At 50.0% G+C, this 1,291-nt stretch overlaps 1 protein-coding gene across 1 annotated transcript; it reads left to right on the top strand.

Annotated features, from left to right (window-relative positions):
• Positions 1-20: 20 nt before the first annotated feature.
• On the top strand, positions 21-1,175 carry Pmar_PMAR001950 (hypothetical protein; the record flags this gene model as incomplete). The annotated part of the gene is made up of 1 exon (XM_002776161.1): positions 21-1,175. One exon carries the CDS (start codon positions 21-23, stop codon positions 1,083-1,085), a length of 1,065 nt encoding a protein of 354 aa, XP_002776207.1. The 3' UTR covers positions 1,086-1,175.
• Positions 1,176-1,291: the final 116 nt, after the last annotated feature.

Genomic DNA, 1,291 nt, shown 5'->3' with positions numbered 1-1,291 from the left:
ATGCTCTATGGGGTGACTTTATGACTGTTGCTACAACTACGCCAGCGAATGTCAGTTGTTGCGGTTGTGGTGGAGGAACTTGGTACCGAGACGATAGCCCTGGCGCTGACTGGCAGGACATCGTCAAGCTGGAATTGAAGTATAGCAACAGCTCTCAGGGCAAGTTTGATCGAACGGTCAAAGGTAGTCAGTCGCTTGATCTCATACTGACCGGTATTGAGCCTGTGGTTTCAACTGCTGGTGGTAACAGGATACTCCGTGTCGTTGCTCTTGACTCTAGCGGCGTCATCAACAACAAGGAGACCGGGTTGATTGTCACTGTCGAGGTATTCGAGAACGGCCTGCCACTGGCATCAAAACGAGCCGTGCTCAATGATGGCGAGGCAATGGTGGATTTCGATTTCCCCGCGGGCGTCACAGAGCTTACTGCTGTCGCTTCTCCGAGTGAGCCCATCTTCCTTGACGTCTCCCTGGTTGACTGCGGTGGTGATAGTACGGTCGGTCCTAATGGCTTACGATATCTTCTGTGGAAGTTAGCTGGCGACTCTTACGTCCTCAAGTGCGCAACCCTATCCGCCGATGAGACTTCGTGGATCGATCCTCTAGGTGGCGTTCTCAACCCTCAAGATAACGAAGGCTGGATGTCGATCATGATGGCCAACGAGAACGGTGTGGTTGTCACCGCTACAGATTCAACTCCTCGAAGGGTCTCTAATGTTCTTCTCGGCTTTGAGGGTGGTGGTATTGGCATTGGTGGATGTGGGGGCTTCTGTGTCTTCGGTGGTATGCTTTCCGTCAACTTTGGCATGTCGTTGAGGCCGTCTCTTATCAAGATCCTTCGTGAGGAATCGACTATCACGACAACGGATGATGACGGTCGCGGGGGAGGGAGTTCGACCACAGTGAGCACGAGGACGGGTGATGTTATTACAGTGACTTCTACAACTACAACTAGCACGGTATTTGCAGTTGATTGCGACGCTGGTTGTCGAGCTATCCGTCCTGGATCGTATTGCAAATACTGGTTGAATCCTTCTGTCTGTTATGCTAGTGATGTGCCCTGCATCTGCACCACTATCCCTTGAATTCCGCGAGCTCTCTCGTGACTATGTATATCGATGCTTCACACCACACTATAAGTTATAGTCCATAACATGATCATATTCACTCGTGCTCAACTACGTTGACACATTCATTTTAACAAGAGCTTTGTGTTGAGAGTTAATAGTTGTTCGCAAGTTGGTACGCCCCTTTTGTGGACTCAGTAGCAAATCTAAGATAAGACCACTCT

The sequence above is a fragment of the Perkinsus marinus genome, assembly GCF_000006405.1.
Source record: "Perkinsus marinus ATCC 50983 genomic scaffold scf_1104296954164, whole genome shotgun sequence".
Classification (NCBI taxonomy): domain Eukaryota; phylum Perkinsozoa; order Perkinsida; family Perkinsidae; genus Perkinsus; species Perkinsus marinus.
This window is presented reverse-complemented; position numbering and strand designations above follow the sequence as displayed.